This window comes from Protopterus annectens, chromosome 13.part0 (genome assembly GCF_019279795.1).
Source record: "Protopterus annectens isolate FY-2018-M chromosome 13.part0, PAN1.0, whole genome shotgun sequence".
Taxonomy (NCBI): domain Eukaryota; kingdom Metazoa; phylum Chordata; order Ceratodontiformes; family Protopteridae; genus Protopterus; species Protopterus annectens.
In genome coordinates, this window is record NC_056747.1 from 1,158,030,472 (window position 1) to 1,158,053,087 (window position 22,616).

The following is a 22,616-nucleotide window of genomic DNA, read 5'->3' on the forward strand; positions in this document are numbered from 1 at the left end:
ATAAGAGTTATAAGGCAGATGGGATTGTTATTCAGGGTTACGAAGGCTAGAGATCCAATTGTGTTATGTGCACTTTACATGTCTATGGTTATTCAGTAATTGAATATGACTTTTTTTGTCAACATAGAATTGGACTGGGGTCAATCAGATCCAGTGCAAAGAGATTTCAAAAAATTTAGGGAGCACAAATAACTTTATGTACAGTCAACAATTGCAAAAGGTAGATCTATTTAGTACAGCATATAAAATATTTAAGGACAAACTGTTTTGCTTTTAAAGCACTATGTAGTGAACGTTTAAGAAAAGATTTAGGACTAATATTAAGTAAAAATAGGCTAATAATCATCCTAGGTATATTCTACAAAATATAGTTTAATAGAACAGCTGAAATGGATTGTTACATTTCCTAGATAAAACGTTTTATGAAATAAAATTACCTTCTTACATTCATAGTGCTCAAATCTTATTCATTTGCAAAAGGAGGGCTGCATAAGTGCATGAGACATATGAAATTTATGTTTCGCATTCTCAGATGGTCTTCAGATCCAAATACAGTCTCGTGAATTATGAAATCCTGCAGTAGTTATTGAGATGAATTTCAGCACTGGTATGCCAGGTCACGTAACATCATAGTGTTCATGCCCATATACATTTAGTGGTTCCCTTCTGTAGCCACTTGATAAAGCCGGCAAGATGTTGATGTAATATGTTGTGGAATATTGCAGAGACAGAGAAGTGGTCATCACCTTGGCTGTGCTACACCATTCATCACTAGTAGCAGCAGGTGTGACTGATAAGGGGCATTAGCAAGAGGATGAGAAAATGTCAGACAGAGTCTCTAGACAGTGAACAGTGCAATATGCAGTAGTGTTGGCTAGGCAGCAACATTTGGTTAACAACTTTGGGTCATGACATGTATGAGGTAAACCAGTCAACATGATGTATGCAGTGTTTCTATCAGGCTTTGCTGGTCTATGTATCCCCTGACTTCACCATGTATCAGACGTTAGTTCAACACTACATGGCGTAGCTCATAATTTGCATTTACACAGAGCTCCAGGTGACAGTAGCACAAGACTATTAACACAAACTGGGTACAAGAAATGGGGGGAGGTGTCAGGAGTGGACAGCAGGTGCACATGAGCTAGGGGACACAGTAACACTATCACTGTGTGATATGTATCACTGGAGAAGGTGTTGGTGTGATGAGACTACTGGAAGTATAGAGAGTGTCAGGGATTATGTCTTCCTGTGACATGACAAGATAGCCACTGCATGCCAATCATCTCATGTTACTTTACCATTGAGAAAGGGTGAACCTCATGGTTTTACTTCATGATCATGGCATGCTGTACTTTTCTGATCACAGTATGCCGAGCTTATGACCTCCTGTGGTGGGACTATGGTCCCTGGTGAGGATTGTCAGTCCTGGCGATAGGTAGTCTTATCCACCAACAGCATGGTCCACTCATGGCAAGGGGTAACAGGGTTTCTCACAGTGCTCCTTGCAATGGATCATGTATCATTCCCCTACCCTGACCACAAACAGCACTATCAATCTTAGCAAACATGATAGTGCTGTCAATACTATGTAGGTTGGTGCTTATTACATCACTGTGTGTCACCGTAGTTCTCACCATAAACATTGCATCACAAGATTTGGTTATCACATCTTCATTTAACTGGATTGTATCACCATGAAGGACAAGTAATACCTGCCAGCTCTATTAAGGATTGTGTGGCAACAGACTGTACCTGGATCACATTCCTTCAAATCTGTGGATTAATGCACAGTATCACCCACTCACCTAAAGTGCAGGTGGTATTAATGCCCAATACTACCTGTATCTTATTGCCAAATGTGATGTTTGATGGCATTGAATACTTCTGTGTTGCTGGCTTATGATGGGTGTGCACAGACAGGAAGCAGTGTGCACCTCAGAAGTTGGAGTTTTAACCACAGCTACAGCACTTCTGAGACTCTCACATACTGATGAGTTCTCCCATACAGGGGATACTGTGCTCGCCCAACCAAAGCATCTATGGGGATCACAGTCTTCAGTCATGCATACATACATACATACAGAGGGGATGGCGAGTTCTCAGCCGGTACATCCACAGGGGGCCTACTGCCTTCAGCCATGTATACAGAAGACAAGTTATGCACACAAGAAGTATATTTACAGGAGGTCTCTAACTTCAGCCATGTACATGAGGGATGGCATGTGCTCAACTAGTGCAATCATAGGCACTCACCACCTTCAGTCACACTCTCAGCAGAGGGCTGCTACTCACCCAGGTGTGGTATAGGCACTACTATCACCAGGTCCTTTGATTGCAGGACATTCCTAGGTATCAAAGTGTCATCACTAGACTTGAATATCTTATTTAACCACAGACATTTCTACAAACTGTCCATCACTGCTTCTACCTGTGAATACCCAACACAAAAGCACCAATAATTCACAGCCAAGTCCTTCTTATACAACTAACCTTCCTTGTGGCAGCAACCTGTTGCACTCCTAATGTGCATCTTGCCTCCTTTGTTATGGTATACCTATAAATGCAACACCCGTGGATACAAACCATTGCTGTATGCTACACACCTGCTCGATCACCTGTTGAGACATAGATGGGATGAATCATCCCAATACCAACATCCACACCCCTACTGAGGAGAACCCTGTTTCAAACCCCCCCCACCCAGTGATATAAGGAACTTTATGTCTTTCTGTCTTACAGGTTCATAGTTTCATAGGAGGTAACCAGGCTAGCAACCCTAGAGCCCTTATAAGCCTAACCATATTAATCCCAAATTGCCTCAATTGTCTTTGGTTAGAAGGATGTAATTTGCAGAGTGCATCTCTGATAAACACTGACTACCCTTGTCCATGATAGACATGGGTGCCACTCCTGGGGTGAATATGTGGTCTCCCATCTATTTGTTCAAGTTGCCCTTGAATAGGGTCAGTGAGGTGCTATGCTTCATGTGAATTGGGAGTTTATCCCAGAGTAGTGACAATCTCTGGGAGAGATATCTGTCTCTCCAGCATGTTCTGTTAATGTCACAGGCTAGGTGAGTGACTCTTGTGCCATTTAACGAGCAGGTGTGCAGCATATCCATCAGGGCAGGGTCAGAGACTGCCCTGTAGGCCAGGCACAAGTCAGCCCTCAGCAGACTATATGTTAGAGTACAGTGACAGGGCTTTCAGTCTTTCCAAATAAGTCATGGTTTGGAGGCCCTTTCTTTTCTTGGTGAGAAACCTCTGTGGTCTCTCTTGCTAAACTCTAATACTGTATCTTTCCCCCTCAGCCTTCTGGGCTTTATACTTGACATGGTTGAGCATGTCTGTCAAGTGGCAGCAAACCAGGCTCATTGTGTGGTTGTGCCTTTGCACTGCATTTATGGCCCACAAAACTGACTGTCACACCTGGTCCCATAGGTTGGTTTTCACCCTCTTTCCATCACCTGAAGGTCATATACTTGACTTCTTGCACCACAACTTTGTTTTCAGCATCTCTGAAATATCCAGCTTGTCTGTCTCACATACTTCTAAGACTCTGAGCATTAAAAATCATAGCCCTGGCCTTTAAAGCTCATAGTGGAGGGTCAGAAAGAGAAGCACTTATTTTTCGAAACAGCATAACCCCTTTACTAGACTTTATATAACTATTGATAGGTAATATACCTATGTACCCAATCAGTGGTCAGACTTTATGAGTACATCAGTAAGCCTAGGAGGAGTGAAGTTAAATCAGTCAAAATCAAAGTGCTATGACTAAGTCATAGAAGGTGACAAGTACGCTGCTTCATCTTGTGGACATGCTAGATCTGTTTGTACATGTTGAAAAAATAGTATATACTGCTGATCTACAGATACCAGGAATATACATATTACTTTTGTATATCCCCTCAAAACAGCGCATTACATTCAGCTACTACACCCTATAATACTTCCCTACAGTGCATAGCCTCTAAACTCAGCCAATGACACTGACATGGCATGTGTAATCCCCCACCCCACCCAAACAGCATGTTTATAGCATGCAAGGCTTGTGTCTTGTTATAGCACCATGTAATATTTTCCGACTTTGGATACACTGCAAACATGTTTGCTTATATGGCAAATAAGCATATCCACCAGGCAAACTGCATAACACTATGCAGGACATATATGTTGTGCTACAGTAAAACTATGGCCTATAAACTCATCTGCAGGACATGTGTAAACCTCATCCCCCAACTGCATACTGACAGCATTATACAAGATTTCTATAATGTGTTATGGCACCACATAATACTTTTTCACAGAGAACACCCTATTATAGCCTGCTGACATTGCAGAGTATAGTCTCTTCCCTAAAAATATTTAATTAATGCTGTGGTCTCTAAAACATATTTGCAAACAGGTGAAGAACAGTAAAGTTATGTTGAACATACCCCTAGGAAACATGCCTATTAGTATGTCATGACTGGTATCAGAGTTAATTTTAGAATGGAAAATATACACTCTACCACCAAAGCACACATCTACAGCTATAAACAAATCCGTCGTATATTATGTTGGTCACAGAATACTGGCAACTTTGCAAATTAAACTGTTTTTTTTTTTTTTTCAGACTGTGGCAAACGAATTCACCTGTCATGAATATCAACCACGTAATTCTAAACTTGTGCAATGATATTACAATAAGCAGCATATCCATGATATTTGCACAATATTCTCAGAATCCTAAGGCAGGTGCAGATGTTACATGCATGAATGCATGCTGCATAACTAAGCAGCAAATGTTTCAATGCAACGAGAATCAGAGATGCTTATTTGCACAAGTTACTGTCATTCTGGTACACCATTTGAAGCAGAAGTGCCTGACAGTACTTACAGGCAGAGGGTTCTGCATGAATCTCCTTCATACCCACTCAAGGCAGAAACTCCTGGGTCCTTATAATGGATTCTTCAAAAAGGGAGATGCTTGTCATGACCCAGGCTTCATACTAACCAAGGCTACAGGTATCCAATGAGCAAGTCTGCCACAGTTATGATGACCTGAAGTTATGCTGTCCTGAAAGGTTGCAGGAGTTGGAACCAGAAGTTGAAAGACATTGTCCAAAGATGTACTGTGTGACTTTATTATGGCTATTCTTTTAGCTTCAAGATGAATACATAACCCTCAACGAGGAAGTAATACTTTGTGCACTTTTTATCTTTTAGCTCATTGCAAGATGTTTCAATAAGGTAGGGTGTCACTGGATGTGGGAATGGATGGCTGCAACACAGAGTTTATATAGAATCACTTCTACCTCCCTTAGAAGTTCAGTATTTTAATGGTATGTCACGTATAGAACATTTTACACTGTATGTCTACTCTGCATACCCTGCTGTTGAAAGAGATGAGCAGAACCATGCACCATCATTGTCCTCTCTTTGCTGTAGTTCACGGGGGGGGTATGATGACAGCGTTGTAATTATTCATAGACAGGAGTGTATACGCTTCTCAGGTGGACACTTGTGTCTCTCCACCTCTACACCAACCCCAGCAAATGTCTGACGCTGAGGTAGAGGATGTAGTTGAGCATTAGAATGTACAACTTCTAGGCCAGATTTAAGTTCTCCTGCAATGAACTGCAGATTTTCTTGAGTGGCACACCGCAACCCCTAGCTAATTAGAAGTCAGGCACCATCTGCAAGTGTCCCTGTGGGATTATCTGCTGGTGAGAGCTCTTATAGGTAATCTTCCAAGCTGCCTGGAAACCTCCCCTATGGCCAGCACCCCAGGCTGCCCTGATTCCTCCCTGTAGCCCCTGACCCTAACTGTGGTAACCCCCTCTCTTCTACTGTGTACTACTCTATATGTTGTATGTGGTCTAACCCTCTCCATCATCATTTGTTCAACATCCTTTAGTATGTGTCCAACCACTGTCATTCCATCCAGGTGTGTCTGTGCAAAACCACCCATTTGTCCATACTGTTTTGTGCTTGTTTGCCCCCCAAAACAGCACCTTCTTTCATAGGTTCATAAGTATTTACTAGGCTAATGACCACAAGGCCCTTTTTAAGCTTAGCCATGCATCCCAATCTTTTCATATTTACTCTTCCCTTGTACACCACACTCCTCATAGTATAAATAAAAGTGCTCTATCCCTACCCTAAGTGTACCCTACCTTCCCACCACCACTACACTATTTGTTGCCATTGTGAGTTTCCCTTGCCTTGATCTTTTCATCCTGTACTGTGCACCCACTTCCTCCCCACTATAACCATAATAATAGCAGCCACGTGATTTTAGCACATTTTCATAAAACCTTAACTTTATCGGAATGCTGGGCATTGTAGCACATACTGGTGTAAAGTGCCATGAACTGACACAGTCAGTCACTTGGACTGCACATGGCCTAACCTTGCATCATCATGGCACATCACCAAGCCTTGCATCGTCAGTGCACTATAGCCTTGTATTATCACTGCCCTGTAGTTAGGAAGTGTACTACTGATGTGTACACACACACACACACACACACACACACACACACACACACACACACACACACACACACACACACACACACACACTCTGTCTTCTCATTGTACTTCTCCGTTACATATAGAGAGAGCAGGGCAGTTAGCTGCAGTGTCTCTGTTCTACTGCTCTGGATTTTCATAAAATAGCAAAGTAGGGATGACTGCTCTGAAGGGCTACAGCTTAGGTCTTCATCACACTGCATATCACCTTCACGTAGAGGCCTTGCTCAGCTCTGCAGCCCGTCTTCATGAGTCCCTGCAGTTATTTTACCAAAGTTCTAGGACTTCACTTAAGGCTGCCTTTAAGGCTGCTCTGGATGACTGGGCGTTTAAACACAAATTTACACCAAGGTCATCAGGTACAGCCCTGCTCAGGTTTGCAGGTGAGCATTATTATGTGCTTGAAAATGGTGGCAAGAGATTTTTACTTTGTCTGCTTAAAGGTGTGCATAGCTAAGCATCTTATGGTCCCCATGATTGCTTGCCCTGTATGTTCTTGTATTTATAACTGGCACATATAGTTAAAGGGGTGTAGGGTGCAAACTCAAATTTTTTTTGTTTTGGAAGTATTCAAAACAATAGTTCATCCCATTTTCAGCTACAGCAGTGTGGCATCCTGGTTTTAGTAAACCAAAATTCAGTCAACTTGTTTTATTATTCAACGGTCCAACAAGATAAAAAAGTGGCAGAGACATAAGATGAGCTACAAAGAAGCCATTCGTGTAGCCCCTTGTCACTATCTCATAGTCCTTCAACTTTTAGAGAAAAGAGGTATGACATCTCCTTCACATGTTCTCAGTAAAAATGCTGTAGCTTTCTTGAATAATAGATTAGTTTCTTTAAGTGCACAGTGGCTATCTAGACCACGAATTTGCCAGACATCACACTAACCCAAAACACATTTTTCTTTCTGTGTTTATGGGGACAGGAGTTAGGGTGGGAAGTATTAAGGCTATTCTTTTCTAGGTTATGGACTAAAGCTCATCGTTAAATACTGCATCAATAATGCCCTTTCTTTAATTAGCAATACAATCCACTGTCATATGCAGAGAAGGTCCCAGTGGGACATTCGGAATGAATTTCTTATCTGAGGAAAGAAATCCCAATGAATGGACTTCCCAAATTCCATTTTGCACCACAAAGCAGTATATACCAAGCAGATGGACATTAACCAGGAAAGAAACAAAAAAAAAAATCTACGTTATTGATTTCATCAACTGGGTGAGAATCAAAGGCAAATGAAAAAACATTCATATGCTACTCAAGGAACACTGCTCTCTACCATCAATTTTCAGTTGTACTGGACACACTTTTATGATGCTAATACCCGATGTGAAAAATCATTCAAATAAGGAATCTAACATCTTTATACTAAGAAATGGGGAGGATGCAATTTTTTTTCCTGAGCAACTGGGGACATTTGAAATAAAAATACATCATTCACAATGCAAATTCGCCAGTAAGAAGTTGAGATCTTCAGCAGATAAGGAATAAAATTTCTTAGAAGACAATAAAAACTCTTATAGTTGCCACAATGCACCTGCTTATAAAACAGAAAATGTGTTTTTTTAGATCAAAATTATTTGTATGTCATGATAGTGATGTGAAAAAATGAAGCTTCCTGAATTTAATTAGTCTTCAAGAAATACATAGAGAGTACATGTAGCCATTATAACAAACTAAACCTTAGTATTGCAACTACCAAACTGAAAAACATTTAATCAGCAGTCTGTAATTGACGTGAAAGACAGTTTTTGTAAATGACATGTAGGACTGTTGTACGGCCTTCTGAGGAATAATTAGAGAAAAACAGCCATGACTCACCAAACTGTCAATCAATACACTTTCTACATTACAAGATAACTACTAACAGCAAGTGTGTTTTTTTCAAAACAAGAACTAGCATGTGTGCCAAACAAAACTTAATACTGCACAAAACAAATATGACTTTTCTAAACCAAATGAGATATTGTGAAACAATAGCTTTATACCCCTAATGAGCCCAGAGATCAGTAGCACCTTAAAATCTGAAACCATAATACACTTGTTCACTATTTCTTGGGCACATCTAAACAATACTTTCTCCTTTTTTTCATTTTGTTTTTATGGCCTAAAAAAGAGACGAGGGGCCCCCTGGGAAAGGCAGAGTCAAGATATGCCAGTAGGTTTCTTCTTCCAGTTATTGCAGCTCTTTATTTCTGCATACACCATCCTATCTCCTATTTGGAGGAAAATACCTTTGAGATATTTTCATTATAGTGGTTTGAATAAAATGTTTAGACTAACAGCATAACACACCTGGCCTGAATGATACACTTTAATAATGGTACGCTTTAATGCAACTAAAAATGGCAACTAATGTTACTACTGAGACTAATCTTTGTTTAATGCAAACAACTCAACAGGAAAGGAAAAACCTGACCTTTGTTTGGGAATTGTACACAGGACCCCCCCCCACGTTCTGTGCAGCTATCACTGCCACTGGACCGACAAGAAGTCTCTCGACTGTAAAGTACCTGTATATACATTATATAGATATAAATATACATACACAGACACACGCATACATAAACACAGCTAAAGCCACCGTCACACAAGTTTATTTAATTTAAATTTAACTAGGATGGATTGGCTGAGCAGAATTCCCCTTGTCAGCTGAGTCCTAGGGAAAACTGTTCTGGAAATAATTTTCCAGTAAAAAAAAAACAAAAAAACACACACATTTTATATATATATATATATATATATATATATATATATATATATATATATATATATATATATATATACACACACACACACATGTTTCAATAATACAGCATATCAGATCAGAAATAATCACACAGAATACATCTTGTATACGAGAGTAAGAATGTCCTTGAAAGGCACAATAAAATAATCCTTATGCTATTTAAGTGACATATGCTATTTAAGTGACACCTACCCATTTTAATGGATGGCTTGTTAACAGCTAGTTCTAATCTGTATTGACAAAACCCTTAACTCTGCAGTTCATGATCTGACAGTAGCTGTCAATATTTTGTCAATCATATTACTATTTATCACAGTTTAATAATGTCTAGAATTGCAAGCATGCAGGTTGAACTCAGCTTTATAATGTTCCTTGATGTTTGTTATTACAAGCCTAGATAGCAAAAGGAAAAGGACCAATATTCCTAACAGGTTAAAATAAATATCTAATACACCATTTTAATACACTGGCCGAATACAACATTTAATACACAGGCTGAATGAATCTAAACAATGAGGGAGATATGCATCTAAATATTCTAAAAATAAAAGATTATTTTATCTTTGCAGAGTGGCATCTTTAGCTTAGTTTCTCTAACACACAGTCAAAAACAAACCCTGTATATTGTGCCTGTGAAGTGAAGACCTTAACTATTAAGCCAAACCATCCCTTGTGTCTGCAAATGCACACCTGTAGATAAAAACAAGGTATTAACAGTGCTGGCTCTGTCCCTCTCTTCTGTTTTCACTACCTACGTCTTCATTGTACATTTATGTCAGGTTCCATGTTTTGCTTCTTGCTCTTATATGTCATGCCAGAAAGCTGCCATTTGTGATCAGTAACCTCACCCCGATTTTCAGGCATAAATACACACCTGTATGGAAGGACACACACACACACGTGTATATATTATATATGATACACACACATACTTGTATGTATACACATACATATTTATGTACATACATACACACACACACAAACACCAATTTTCCAACAATTAAACTGCTTTATCTTTTAGAGGCCTGTGAGGACAGCAAAGCCTATCTTGGCAGCGATGTGCTTTCAAACGCTTTCTTACACAGGTACCAGTCTACCTTAGAATGCAACCTCTCTCTCCCTTTCTCACGTGCACACACACACACACACACACACACACACACACACACACACAAAAAAAGTACATGTGCATTTACAGGCAAATTGGAGGAGACAGATTCTCCTGTCTTTGGAAGGTGAAAGGAAACTGAAGCATCCAGGGAAAACCCACACAGATGCATGAAGGACATGCAAACTCTGCACTGGAGGCACTGTGGTCAACAACTGAACTGCGGAGCCACTTGCTGTGAGAGTCACATACACACACACACTACAAAAAGTGGTTGAAAAGCATCAGACTAAACATGTCTTGAAGAAACCAAATTATGGATACATTTACAGTAACAAACTGTTTTATTTCTTTTTTTTTTCTTTTCCATTTGTAGAAGTACTTGCACCTCCCCCATGAGGGGGCTACACCTCCTTTCCTGTCATATTCTAACTCTGTTATCACTGTACCTTGGGGTAGAGGGATATTCACCCTTGCCATGAGCTACTGTGACTTATAAGTTAGAATATAAAATAGTACAGGCTGGGCTACAGCCACCTCATAGAGAGCATGCAGAAGGGGACTGCCCATTCAAACAACTTCCTTTTAATGTTCGATTTGTTTTATCTTTTTCTTAGTCCAATCATACTTCACTAGATTCTATTTTGACCATTTTTAGTACTCTCTCATCAATGCTCCATCTTCCCTAAGTATTTATTTTATTTACTGGGAAAGTTCGACTGGGCCAGAAGCCCATTTTCAGCGGAGGCCCAGGGAGAAAAGTTCCACAGAAACATGAGCAAAATATAAAAATTAGATAGTACAATAGTATACATACAGTAAGCTGCAGAACACACATCATCTAGTTAGTCTATACAAAGTAGTATTCAATGCAGTTTTCTAGTAGATACAGGCTCAAAAAGAAAAACACAATCATTTCACTGAAGATCACTGTGAGAAAAATAAAATTAGTACTGTGTACATATTAAATAATAGTTATGAACAAATGAGATTTCCTTAATATAATATATATATTTTTTTGAGTAGTAATAAACACTGAGGACACTGAGGAGAGGGAGAAAATGAGGTAAGGAGTGGACAGTGTGTTGAGAGCTATAGATATCTTGTCAGTCAGGTTTGGCGTAGGATCAATGCCAGTTCTAGGATAGATGTTCAAATGGTAGCAGTTTGAAACTGGTAAATTCCAATGTGTTTTGGAGGGTGTGGGGTAGGAAGTTCCATAATTTGGCTATTTGATTTGAGAATAGGGCTTTACCGTGACAATTGTTAGCTTTCTTTACTGTGAGAAAGTTTCTGTCTGCAGATCTTAGACTTAGTGGGCATGAGTAGGGAACACCAAGCTCCTTGGGGGATGGGCAACTGTCAGGATGGAAGATGATATGTGTGAATTTAAGTTGATAGAGATGGAGAAGGTTTGGTAGCTCAAGCCAATTTAATTTATGTAGAACAATATAATGGTGGGCTTGGTGGGGAAGGTTGACTGTGAAGCGGGCTATTTTGTTGCAGCAAGTTTCCAATGTGGTTAAGTCTGATTTTTTTTTAAGTCGGTAAAGAGGGGGAAAGCATACAGGAGCGTAGAGAGGAGGAAGGTTCTGGATATGGCTAGTCTGGTTTTGTCAGTGAGGAATGGCTTCCTTCTGTACAATGAGCCAAGTCTGATGTGAACTTTCTTAATTGTGGTGGCTATGTGTTGGTCAAATCTGAGTTTGTTGTCAATTGTCACACCAAGGAGTTTTGTATGCTCAAGTGGTTGGATGACTGTGTTGTTTGCTGAGAGAATGGTGAAAGGAGGTGTGGTCAGTGATTGTTTGCTACTGGTGAATAACATTAACTGTGTCATTTTGGGGTTGAGGATTAGTTGTGATTTATTTAGATATGTTTCTATATCATTAAAAGCTTGCTGGGCTACAATTTGGAGGTCTGGTAAGGTATTTGCTGAGCACATTAAAGTTGAATAGTTCTTCTTTTAGCTTCTTTAGCATGTGTTGTGGATGAGGCTAGATTCGAGAAGATGGTAAAAAGAAGGGGTCCTAGTATGGACCCTTGTATGGACTCTGACATAGACAGGCAGAAGTGGTGAGAGTTTGGATTTCCATCATACCGCTTGTTGTCTGTCAGAAAGATAGCTTAGGAACCAGGAGAGGAAAGTCTTCGATAGGTTTCAGTACTAAGGATTTTCTGATGGGAGACAGTTTTGAATGCTTTTGACATGTCTAGGAAGATTGATGCTATTTGCTAGTCTGAATTTCTCAGTTGGTTGATGGTGTTAGAGAAATTAATTAGGGCTGTGGTGATGCTGTGTTTCAGTCTGAAACCATGTTGGGAGGGAGACATAATATTGTGAGAAAACAGGTATTGTAGTAATTGAGTGTGGATACATTTTTCCAGAATTTTGACACAGCGAGAAAGGATAACTATGGGTCTGTAATTGTTTAATTCTGTTGATGTTCCTCCTTTACGCAGAGGGGTGGTATAGGAAATTTTCCATAATTTTGGGACATACGGTCCTGCTATAGACCTATTTACCAGAGTGGAGATAGGAAGAGCTATGGCATCAGCTGAAAGTTTGAGGTACTCATTGCGAAATTGGTCAGCTGTTAAGGAAGGAGGTTTCAGTTTTTTCAGCATTGTTCTTATGGTGTTAGTTGCGACAGGTTTGAGGTCAAAAGAGTTATTTTCCACATTAGGTGGAAGAGATGGTAGGGTGGAATTGTTCCATGTAAGTAAGGAGAAGATGGTATTTATAAAGTAGGTGTTGATTTGTGAGGCAATACTCACGCTTTGGTTATTGGTTGTTGGTTCTGGGGTGAGTTAATTACTTGCCAGAACTTTTTGGGATTGTTTTCATATTTGTTTTGCATAGATGTATAATATGTTTTTTTGTCTAGTTTGAGTTTTTTTTTTGTTTGATTGAGGAGCTGCTGGTATGCTAGCAGAGTTTTACTGTCTTTTGTTTTCTGGTATTGAAACCAGGTTTTGTCCCCTAGTTTTTGAAGTGTAATGGTTTCTTTTGATATCCAGGGCAATCTCTTATTTTTAATACATGTATGAGATGGTGCTAAGTTATTGAGAATAGCTAGAAATGTGTCATTGAAGTATGTTATGGCCAGGTCCAGTTGGAGATGATGGAGTGGTGTCCAGTTGCATTTATTGAGCATGTCTAAGAATGCTTCATTGGAGAAGTTTTTGGTATTTCTTACATCTTTGTAAATTATGGTTCTGGGTGGTTGAGCTGATGATGGATTAAGTAGGTAGATCTATGGTCACAAATTATCTGGAAGGCATCCAGAGAGATAGTTGTGGGTGGTACTGTTAATAAGTGACCAGTCTAAGATAGATTTCCTTTTGATGTGTTTATCTACTTGAGTGGGAAACTGGATTCTTTGGGAGAAACCATGTGATTTATGAAGGTGGAGGCATTATCACCAGTGCAAGTGTTCCGGTCTAAGTTAAAGTTGCCTGTGATAATGGTTTCATGGGTTAGGCTGAAGCTGTCCAGGCTATGAGTTCTTCAATGGCAGTGGGAGTATTGTTGGGAGGTATGCAAGTGGCTACTATGGTGATATTTTTCTTTGGGTTGATTCTGAGCCATGTTACTAGGACTTCAAAGTTATCATAAGCGTGTTTGATGGATAGGTAGTCTATGCTTACATAGGTTATCTTTGTAGAAGACTGCAACAGCACCACCCTTCTTCCTGATACTGTCTAACTTGTGTATGCTATAACCTTGTGGGAGTATGTCTGGATCTCTTATATGGGGTTTTAGCCAAGTTTCGGTTGCTATAAGAATGCCTGCATGATAATGACTGCATGAAAGTCTGTGATTTTGTTAACTAGGCCTCTAAGGTTCATATTAAGAATGACATGGTCTGTAGTCTTAATATGAGGAAGGGGTGGAATGCTAGCCATGATGGTATGTTGTGCAGTATGTGGCCCAGGACTGGGGTGTACATCACCACTACTGAGAATCTGTGATAATATACATGCACGTTTGTGTGATAATTTGGAGAGTATGTGAAGGTGTTTGCTGAAGTGGTTAGTGGTATTGCTGACAACTACATGTTTGAAGTGGAAGTATGCAATAGGTGTGCAATTTTAGAGCTGGGAGGAGATGGCAAGGTAGGAAAGTGAGGAGTGGATGGTATTAGTATAATACTGGACGGCGCAGTGGTGCAGTGGTAGCGTTGTCGCCTCACAGCAAGAGGTTCTTCGGTTCGATTCTCAGCTGGTGACATCCTTGTGGACATTGCAGTTTGTGTAAACATATGTTTAAAACTTCATCTTTTAGTAGTAAAAATACTGGCCAAATTTTTGGCATTTCATTTTTTGGAAATTGCAGCTCTGATTGGGTAGTCTATTTGGCTACTTGCCAATGTTCTGCCTTTTATTTAGGGCAGACCTCCAGGCAATTAAGGAGTCGCATTTCAGAACATCTGAGTGATTTACGTCATAAAAAAATGACCAATGCATTGTATAGACATTGTCAGTTACACAAAACTACCTCTTTTAGATGTTATTATTGACCATGTAAAGGGAAACAGATCAACAAAACAAGGTTGGCATACTATACTAACTCAAAAGGAAAGAAAATGGATTATTAAGTTGGGCGCCCTATTTCATCCAGGACTTAATAAAAAGAACATCATAGCATATCATTAAGGACTCTTATTGATAACTTTATAAGCAACTATATGATATTAATGGAAGTTTGGCTAAAACATTTGACATTACAGCTATAATGTTTATTTTGCTTAATGATTTATATGCATTTGGAGGCTTAAATAGATAAATGGGGGAAGTGATGTCATAATTGGGGATATACAATATGTATAAAAACTGTTCCTGAATTATGAATGTTTTATCACTGAAGAAGGTTTGATACCGAAACCGGTCTGAGAAGAAGGGAATGGAATAAACATTGTTTGCCTCTGAGTGCTGGCTTTTTCTTTTTGGTTATCAGTTTGGGTATGCCGTACACCAGTCATACTTGCTAGCTCTTTTGGAGGTCAGTATAGGAGGTGCCATTGTGCAATAACTCAAAACAAATCTGGGTATTGCCTTTGAGGTTTTTGATATAGCTATAGAAGGCTTTGTGGTTATTTTTGGTGTCCGCCACAATTTTGCCTTCATAGCTGGCTTTAGAGGATTTGATAAGGGATCTCAGCTTTTTGTTGAGACTGCTAAGGGAGGTTGTTCAGTCTTGTGACTTAAATTTTTTCTGAAACAGTGTGTTTCTTCTGTTGTAGAGTTTATTGATGGCTGGGGACCACCAAATTGGCTTCCTTTCTTGGAGGAGAGCGTCTTAGTTCTATTTGGTATGACAAGCTCCATGCATTTGTGTACATGCTCGTACAGTGCATTGGTGCATGATTTGGCAGTCATACAGCTATTTTCCATTGGCATGAGTGCCGAGAAGTTAGCCACCTCTGTTTTTAGGAGGCCAAAGTCAGCTTTAGAGAAGTTTTTTAGGGTGGTCACCTTAGTGGGGGGGGGGGTGTAGGTGAGATGGAGATTTCCATGGTGATCAGTTTGTGGTCAGATTTAACCAGGGAGGAATGGACTACAGGTGTGGAGCAATGGTCTCCCATATTGGTGATAACCAGGTCGAGGATGTTGCTTCCTCTAGTGGGGGTCAGAATAAGCTGGTCCAGGACATTGGAACTGATAAATTCCAGGAAGTGCTGGACCTGCACATTGGTACTTAAATAGTTTTCCCAGTTGATGGAAGGGTAGTTGAAGTCACCCAGTATGAGAGTATTGGGTTGGACCTTGATAGATTCCAGGGTGCTTAGGAACTTGGAGTGAGAGTCTAGGGACATGTTTGGGGTTCTGCAACAGGCTATGACTCATATTGACGTCTTACCCAGTGTTAGTTTTACCTGAAATATCTCGGATACATTATGCTGGGCTACCAGTCAGTCTAGAGGTGTGCGTATCCTTTAAGAATATGGAGGCACCACCACCTTTCGAGACTCCATCCATATTCTGTGGCCGAAAGGTATAGAACGAGTTGTAGCCTGGGATGCTTTCTGCCTCTTTAAACCAGGTCTCTGTTACAGCACAGATGTTGACATTCTCCATTTTAAAGAGAGCTTTGAGCGAGTGGATCTTGAGATTTTAGACTTCTAGCATTGAGCAGCATAATCCTCAGATTGCACTTGTTTGTAGCTGTTACAGTGGAATTTTGGTCTTTGGAACACTGCCAAAAAAAAAAGGCACTATAGGGGTGGCAAGAGCCATAGTCAGTACCCGAATTCCCAGGGGTGACAGATGCAGGCAGTCTCTGGCAAAGCATCAAGGTTGGTTCATCATGTCATCCCAGGCAAACAGATACTGGATCCCCTTAGAATGACACCAGAAACTTAGCCAATTGTTGAAGTCAATAATTTTCTGCTCATACTGTGGTATCATTCTGGGTGATGGTAGAATACTGCTCAGGGCTATGGTCACACCTGCCTGGGCCACATAATCCAAGAGTTCCATCACATCTCTTTTCATGTAGACCAGAGAGATATGTCATAGGTCATTCACACCCACATGGACAATGACTGAGTCATATTTGTACTTGTTGTGGAGTGACCTGAGCACGTGTGTTATGTGGTGGATCCTGGCACCTGATACAACTGACTGTCACATTCTCCTTGTTCAACCTAGTGAGTGGGACATCAGTGTGCTTTCACAATTGAATCTCCTATGATTAGTACATTGGGCAAAGTGTTTTGCCTTAAGGGCTTGGGTTGAGGGTCAAACTGTGGTGGTGAGCTATGTGTTCTGGGGTTGGTGTTGTTTTGTGGTGGTTGAATGTGTTTCTTTCTCGGGGTCTCTGTTGTTTGAGTAAATTTTTATTAAGATCCTTCGTGAAGGTGGGTGTATGGTTTGTGTTTCAATGTGTAGGTTGTGAGGGTTGGTGTTTTAGAGGGCCTCTATGTAGTGAGGTGCTGGTGTTGACCTCCTCTTGACCAGCTAGTCCGGTCTTGGCTGGCACATGCACTGCTTCCACTTTGGTGATACAAGTGCATCTCTCACAGGTATGAGTGCTGGGTGGTAAAAAGGTTGTCTGTGTACATTAGACAGTTGCCAGACTGTCTAAAGTACACAGACAGTTGCCAGACTGTCTCAGAATGCCCGAGTGCACCAGGTTAGCAGGAGAAAGCACAGGAAATTGCCCTACAATCATACCAGGAGGGGTGGTCATAACTAATAAGTACTGGTGCTGTTTCTGTGTAGGAACAGCTAGTGCTGATAGCACCCAAGTGTGCTACAAGAAATGCTACAAAAGCCTATTAAAGTGCTAGTCGATTAAGCTAATTGAAGTGTTAGAAGAAAAAGAATAAGCACGTTCTAGGGGGAAAATTAAAGACCAGACTTTCTGGCACCTTTAATAGTTTATCTCAGCTGAGCGCTGCTACACGGTGTGCAAACATGGGCTTTTAGATCAGAAAGTTGAAAGGGATGGAAAAAATGTCCAAACGGCCAATAAACTGCAATTTCTAGACCAGAAACCACACCTCTTGTGGTAGATAGGCTACCTAGTGCTTACCACTGCCACTGATAAGCTAGAAGGCTTCCCTACAACACAGAAAGGTCTGGGGGGGGGGCTCAGAAACTTACAAAACAGTCCTGGATACAGCAAATCTGTATCTGGACTAAACTTATTATAGGAAAGGCAGGAAACAAGCTTAGAACTTTTTTTCTTTTTTTGGGGGGTGGGGGGTGCAGAAAAGCAATTAAAACAGTAGCAATGCATGCTAAACTAACCCTGTCCCTAAACCTAACCTGCATGTTAAATTTAAAATACCTTTCCCATAACACTACCAGTATCACTACACAAGACAGTTTGGACACTCAGCTTGTAAGTATACATAAACACACACACAGTCTATCCTCTAACCTAACCCTAAGCACTCACAATCACAGAAGCAATATATCCCCTTACCTAACCATAACCAACACACACACACACACACACACACACACACACACACACACACACACTACATCCCACTTACCTGTTTCGATGAAACACACCCCCCAAAAAATGTCCATTCAATAAACTGGATGTATGACCAAAAAACATTGCAATTCCACCTGTCGACCAAAGTGATCATCAACCAATCAGAACCCGTGGGAATGTAGTATCTGACTCTCAACAAATGCTGCATTTGAGCTGAACTGCATTTTCAAAAGAAGTGCATCTACTTTGTTTTAACTGAGTTTTATTTTGCAGAAAGAAACATTTTTCTTTTCTTTTTGTTTACTTGTTCACCACACAGATTATATATGTCATAGAATGCCTTCACTGAATCAAGATTTTGATGCATAAACAGTCAATGGTTAACAGCAAAATAATGCTATCAAGTACTCTGAAGATACTATGTACAGATCTAACTAGCATGAAGTGATGCCAGACTCCCTGTGCATTACAAAAGAACTGCTACTGCATGGAGTTACTTTTAGAGCAAACTTTATTTCTTAGGGGGACGAAGTATCTGGCGACTGAGAGCGAACTGATTTTCAGATAACTTTTTTATATTTTTGGGATGATTATCTTTAATTTTTTCATACATCCATACTTGTGTACCTTCCAAATACAAGTAGCACAATTATTTCCCAGTGTTTCACATTACAAATATAATTAGGAGAAAAATTAGCAGGAAAAAGTAAGCTTCAGAGGGGAAAAGCATTTTTTCAGTCATATTACAATAGACTTGCCAGACACATGTAGCACATCCATATATACTTACACATATTTTACGTACAAAAGTTCAAGAACGTCATAAAGTTACCAAGGTCATACTTGTTAAGGAGTCCATGTAAAATAAAATGGTCCTAGAAGAGAATAAATATATATATATATATATATATATATATATATATATATATATATATATATATACATATATACACACACACACACACAAGCCTGTAGTTCAGAATAATATAAGAAAAAAAAAAGTTGCAATAGGGCAAACTTTTCTTTCAGCAAGGTATAATTTTAATGCCCTTAAATCGTTACCCAATTACTCAACAGAAGTGTAACGTTCAAACCAACATAACATAAATAACCTGGCAGCAGTGGTACAAAAGACATATTATGGGTCAGATTCCACAAAGTTCACAAAACTCTGAGCATCTGCTGAGCTCCAAGTAAGAAGTGCAGATAACCAAGTAATATGCAAGTATGTTCAAGTCTGCAAGGCATACCTCAGCACAAGGCAGACATAAGTAATGATGCCAGTGCAACCACGATCAGTCTTGTCAAACATGTATTCCAGGAAGCGTTAATAGAAGTATGTTCACTAACAATACACACTTACAGAATTTATACAACCCCAACACAAATTACATTAATAATTGACTAATCACTCTGTAGGTAGTTTTCTAAATGTCTGATGTCACAGGGTTTTTCTGATCATTTTTCTTACATAGGTGACTAGATTCTAAGCTGTGACAGAAAGAACATATTTTATCATTAGTATATGTTACTACAGATATTGACAACAGCAATGCTTTATGTGACAATCACCATGCTTCTATGTTTGCATCTCTTTCTAGTTGGCTTATAACACATATTTACATGATTAACAGCATGTTATCTTATTCACTCAGCATTGATTGCTTGTCTGCCATTCCCACAGACACAGGTATTGCCCTGTATGCCATTTACTGTATTGTACCACACTGTTACACATCATACAATGCAATGTGTGATGCATCAATGTTAGTATACAGCCCCTGCTTTTTGATTATGTTTGCCCTGATAAATTCCCATACACTGCATGGACCAAGATTTTTGTGGTACTGGGTATTTTATTTCTACCTTCCCATGCTAGTTATCTGTAAGATATTATCATACCTGCACTATGGCACCTTCTGCTGGGCACACCTTATGCATGCCACACATTTGCCTGTGTGGTCCTCTCTGGTGATGTACCTTCCTGTGATGATGTTTCCTCTCTATACATCCATATGGGTTCCTTGCTGAGTGCTGTATATCAGATGGGTTCCTTGCTGAGGGCTGTGTATCAGATGGGTTCATTGCTGAGTGATGGGTTCCTTGCCAAGTGCTGTGTAGCAGACAGGTTCCTTGCCGAGTGCTGTGTAGCAGACGGGTTCCTTGCCGAGTGCTGTGTAGCAGACGGGTTCCTTGCCGAGTGCTCTGTAGCAGACGGGTTCCTTGCCGAGTGCTGTGTAGCAGACGGGTTCCTTGCCGAGTGCTGTGTAGCAGACGGGTTCCTTGCCGAGTGCTGTGTAGCAGACGGGTTCCATGCCGAGTGCTGTGTAGCAGACAGGTTCCATGCCGAGTGCTGTGTAGCAGACGGGTTCCTTGCCGAGTGCTGTGTAGCAGACAGGTTCCTTGCCGAGTGCTGTGTAGCAGACGGGTTCCTTGCCGAGTGCTTTGTAGCAGACGGGTTCCTTGCAGAGTGCTGTGTAGCAGATGGGTTCCTTGCCGAGTGCTGTGTAGCAGACGGGTTCCTTGCCGAGTGCTGTGCAGCAGACGGGTTTCTTGCCGAGTGCTGTGTATCAGATGGGTTCCTTGCTGGGTACTGTGTATCAGATGGGTTCATTGCTGGGTACTGTGTATCAGATGGGTTCATTGCTGAGTGATGAGTTCCTTGCTGAGTGCTGTGTATCAGTTGGGTTCCTTGCCGAGTGTTGTGCATCAGACGGGTTCCTTGCTAAGTGTTGTGTATTAGACGGGTTCTTTGCCGAGTGCTGTGTATCAGACGGGTTCCTTGCTGAGTGCTGTGTATCAGATGGATTTCTTGCTGAGTGCTGTGTATCAGATGGGTTCCTTGCTGAATGCTGTGTATGTGTTTTTGGATGGGTTCCTTGCTGAGTGCTGTGTATATGTTCTTGGATGGGTTTCTTGCTGAGTGATGTGTATATGTTCTTGGATGGGTTCCTTGCTGAGTGCTGTGTATATGTTCTTGGATGGGTTCCTTGCTGAGTTCTGTGTATATGTTCTTGGATGGGTTCCTTGCTGAGTGCTGTGTATATGTTCTTGGATGGGTTCCTTGCTGAGGGCTGTGTATATGTTCTTGGATGTGTTCCTTGCTGAGTGCTGTGTATATGTTCTTGAATGGGTTCCTTGCCGAGTGCTGTGTATCAGACGGGTTCCTTGCTGAGTGCTGTGTATATGTTCTTGGATGGGTTCCTTGCTGAGTGCTGTGTATATGTTCTTGGATGGGTTCCTTGCTGAGTGCTGTGTATTATGTTCTTGGATGGGTTCCTTGCTGAGTGCTGTGTATATGTTCTTGGATGGGTTCCTTGCGGAGTGCTGTGTATATGTTCTTGCAGGTATATCATAGGCTTCTGTTGTTTATGTGTCTCAATGTGTAGAACTAATGGTGTCTTTCAATCAGCCATGCTCCTGTGCTGACATTTTGGGGCAACACATGAACATCACTGTTTAGTCTGTATATATTTGTATGTGTGTGGCTTGTCATGACTCAGTGTTGTGTGTCAGATGGGTCTATGTTTAACCATTGAATAACATTTCCATCAAATGGCTAAACGTCAAACCCTAACCATTGAATGTTCATTCAGCGAGTGTTAATTTCAGTGAATGGGAAAGTAACTGGTTGGCCAGCACTTCCTCGTCTGTCCTTTTCCCCAGTTTAATGCAGTCTTAGAGTTGGTATATATATATATATATATATATATATATATATATATAGTTGGGGGAGTCTTCATCCCCCCCCCCCCACCTGGGAAAGTTTGACATGCATCTTCTGACATGGGAAAGTCTTGGCTAACTACTTACTTTCCCTGGTGAAAAATGAACATTCGCTGAATGAATGTTCGATGGTTACGGTTCAATGTTTAGCCATTCGATGGAAATTTTATTCGATGGTTAAACAGAGACCCATGTTAGACACTGCCATGTTGCCTGAACTTGGTAATATGGTCACATCCTCCATTGTCCACGCATATTTCTTCCCACCCTTGTGGCCTGCTGATCATCCTATGACAGGTCAAGTAGCTCAACATCAGACATCTGGGGTTCTTGAGGTAGATCATCCACAACTGCATCTGGCAGGCCACTATGTTTTGACATTATCATATTATGAAGCATGGCACACATGGTGACTATCTGTGCTGCCTTTTCTGGTGTGTATTGTGGTGCACCCCCAAATGACCCCATACATCAGAATCTTGCTTTCAGCATGCCAAACACACATTCAATGGCATTTTGTGTTGTGGTTTGTGCTCTGTTGTAGACATCCTCTGC

At 40.6% G+C, this 22,616-nt stretch overlaps 2 protein-coding genes across 2 annotated transcripts in view; one reads left to right on the plus strand and one right to left on the minus strand.

The window, feature by feature from the left end:
* Positions 1 to 22,616, minus strand: part of MPP2 (MAGUK p55 scaffold protein 2) — a 1,397,885-nt gene that overhangs the window by 1,337,814 nt on the left and 37,455 nt on the right. The window lies entirely within an intron of this gene.
* LOC122788030 (keratin-associated protein 4-3-like) lies at positions 20,351 to 20,989 on the plus strand. Its single transcript, XM_044054951.1, has one exon. It carries the CDS (start codon positions 20,351 to 20,353, stop codon positions 20,987 to 20,989), a length of 639 nt encoding a protein of 212 aa, XP_043910886.1.